This window comes from Myotis brandtii, unplaced genomic scaffold (genome assembly GCF_000412655.1).
Source record: "Myotis brandtii unplaced genomic scaffold, ASM41265v1 scaffold589, whole genome shotgun sequence".
NCBI classification, from domain to species: domain Eukaryota; kingdom Metazoa; phylum Chordata; class Mammalia; order Chiroptera; family Vespertilionidae; genus Myotis; species Myotis brandtii.
Genome location: NW_005370220.1, coordinates 1,353,300 through 1,356,563, shown reverse-complemented (window position 1 = coordinate 1,356,563; position 3,264 = coordinate 1,353,300). Strand labels below are relative to the sequence as shown.

Below are 3,264 nucleotides of genomic sequence, written 5' to 3'. Positions count from 1 at the left end.
TTCTCAGCTCTCCTGGGAACCCCTTTTCCCCACCTAAAATGGATATGCTTTATATTATAGTCAGCAAGAAGAATGAATAACTCATGTTCCCAGGCAGAAGCACTCACTGAGGTGCTAGTTCTTGTGTTGTCTTTCCTGTCTGTGAATGAAACATGACCCCTCACTCCTCTATAACACAATGGGACACTTGAATGGTCAGACAATTATGGTAAAACATTTCCACTGCTGAAGCACAGTATTCTTTAACTTTACAGCAATGAGAGGTGGAGGACACCAACTGACAGCCCATAGACATGATTTGTTTAGCACACTGTATTTTAAATTATCTTCAATTAGTTGGAAATGTTTTTTAAAATCAGGAAATTTCCAAAAAATTTTTGGATTTCTACTTCCTCCTCAAAAATCAGACCTGCCAACATTGAGCTCATTTATGCCTAACACTTGCGCTGAGTAACTGCCCTATTCAATAAGCTTTCCATGGTTCAGCACAATCCTACCCAGCATGCATCACTCATTTATGTTATCTGCATGTGAGTTTGTGAACCCTAGTCTAGGGCAATTCCTTCATTGTAAATCTGATTTAAAAAAAAAGAGGGCCCAGGGACAGAAAGTTAATCTGCCTGAAGCCACACATTAAGTTGGAGGCAAAAGGGGAAGATACCAGGGCCAGGTACCTTTCTAACATAGCACATTGCCTTTCTATAGAACCACAACTCCTATAAGCATTTCTTCCACCAATTATTTACATCTTCTAAGTGGAATATGTGCATTTTCTACATTCTCCTTTTAGCCATCCTTTTCATATATTTGATTTCCTTATAGATGACAACTTTGTATCAGTGATTTCATTTATATATTATCTCCAACCCCAAAGAAACGAATCAGGAATCAGACAAAACAAAAATGTCAACTTCTGCACAACTCAGCAGATGCAGGACCAGAAAGAATCTTACAAATCACTTAGCTTAACAACTAGCTATACAGACAGGGAGAATGGGGCCAGGGAAGTGATATGCCTAGGTAAGAGAGCCAGTCTTCAATCTTCCACTCCACCGTGTCACTTCTGTGCAGTCACCTGGGAGACCGAGAACCAGCTTGCTCCAGATATAAACAGAAATGACAGAACTCCCTCACAGCTCAGCTGTGGCTAACCTTGACTCTGCCAAGAACCAGAGATTAGACTACTAGTACATTACAATCAATCAATTTATAGACCTGGATTTGTACTGGAAGACAGATTTTCTTTAGAACTGGTATTTGGTGGAAAGTTTTGAATGTCACAGGACTTGGTGGTCTTTATAACACTGGTTGTTATAAAAGCTAAGCTCCATGTGAGAAAGTTGCTGTAAAACATCATAGCACCGTTGCTTCAACTTCAAAAGAAAAAAAGGCAATGGTAAAAAGCTTTAATAATAGACTGAATGTGTTTTTATAGGCAACCAATTAGCATATTAATGAACCATTTAAATTTCTTTACTTAAAACCAATATTCAAGAAAGATGAACCCAAAATGCATACTCTTACTCTGACCAACATAACTAAATACAAATGAAGTCGATGTTGTATCCATTAGCATGCTGTGATGTATGTCAGTAAAACGAGCCCTCCCCCACCCAGAGCCCTGGCCCCCTGGCAAACATAGGTAAATGATTGTGCACTGCGTGATGATACCATTAGGTGAGAACTTTGGTTCATGCAGTCGGCTGCCATAGAGGTTGCACTCAAACCCTGCGGCCCCGGCACCCAAAGTCAGTCAGCGGTGGTGGCTCATGGCATCAGCCGTGCTCCTTCCACAACACCAGGTGAATACTGTGATCAGGCATGCTGGTGGCAAAGACCAAGCCCGTGTCATTGTGCCCATCCAGTCCATTCAGCCAGGAAGCTTCGCCTGCCAGGAAGCTTGAGCCTCTCTTTGACTTCCTGTACTCTGGCAGGGGCCAGCGGCTAATCAGGCTCTCTGTCCGCAAGTCCATGATATATAGGTAGCGGTTGTCAAACAGCAGGGCAAAGACATCTCCAAAACCAAGCAAGGCCAAGTTTGCTATCTCGGGAGTCTTGATAACTCTACAAGGATGAGAATAAGTAACATGAACCAGAAGGCAACTAACTTTGCTTTTGTTTATGCTACTGTAATCTTTTCTGGAGACATTTAAAAGCAATACACAATTCAAGCAAATTTAGAGAGTTAAATGAAAGTTTTTGATAAAAAGGAAAATACAAGGACAAAAAGTTCAGCCTACTTTAAAACGAGGGGGGATAGTGGGTAAGAGTTCATAATAATATGATAACACAGGCATGTAAGGAGAAAGGCGGTATTTGATGAACAGTTGTAAAAGCACAAATGCCCATCCGAGCTGGAAAGGATCTCTCATATTCTCATGTGACATTTTCATTTCCAAGATGTAAAGACTAAAGTCCAGCCAGGATAAATATACTTTGTCTAAAGATTCACAACTAATCAAGTACTACCAGACAGAACTCAAATGTAAGACTGAACTCTTACCAATAGGTGAAAAGATTTATTCATCAAATCCTAGAGCACTGGCCTAGGGGCTATTCTCAGCAGGTAGCAAATACATAGGTTCTCCTTTAAAACAGTAGAGACTAGAAATATTAAGTTTCCCAAATAATCCAGAAACATTAATAATGTATTCATAAGTACTTGCTAGAGAATATGGGGAGTTGGAAGGACAACCTTAGCCTTCTCAGGTTCACAGTTGCTAAAACATCAATGACAAAGGTACAAAATTGGAAAGATCTAGGGAAAGGGTAGCACAGAAAAAACCTTAAGTCTCTGTTATCTATATACTTAGTGAGGTAAAAGATGGACAAGAAAAGGTGACGTTATCTTTAGAGGCCCTAGGAAAAGAGCTACAAGATGAGGGATCTACAAATTCTGCCCTGGACAATAAGTTTGGGCCCCATGAGAGGCTAGGTTAGCCTATGTTTTAACAAGGACGCTACCATCTAATGCAGTGATGGCAAACCTTTTGAGCTCGGCGTGTCAGCATTTTGAAAAACCCTAACTTAATCTGGTGCCGGTGTCACATATAGAAATTTTTTGATATTTGCAACCATAGTAAAACAAAGACTTATATTTTTGATATTTATTTTATATATTTAAATGCCATTTAACAAAGAAAAATCAACCAAAAAAATGAGTTCGCGTGTCACCTCTGACAAGCGTGTCATAGGTTCGCCATCACTGCCTTAGACAGTGGTTCTCAACCTTCTGGCCCTTTAAATACAGTTCCTCATGTTGTG

The 3,264-nt window shown here is 40.1% G+C and overlaps 1 protein-coding gene across 3 annotated transcripts in view; it reads right to left on the bottom strand.

Moving 5' to 3' along the window:
- Nucleotides 1–1,376: 1,376 nt before the first annotated feature.
- The window catches only part of FBXW2 (F-box and WD repeat domain containing 2), a 26,997-nt gene continuing 25,109 nt past the window's right edge, over nucleotides 1,377–3,264 (bottom strand). For all 3 annotated transcript variants that reach the window (XM_005879212.2, XM_014550188.1, XM_005879213.2), the window contains one exon: nucleotides 1,377–2,064. In XM_005879212.2, the coding sequence (XP_005879274.1) occupies nucleotides 1,776–2,064 (289 nt within the window). In that variant the 3' untranslated portion in view covers nucleotides 1,377–1,775. The remainder of the gene's footprint in view (nucleotides 2,065–3,264) is intronic.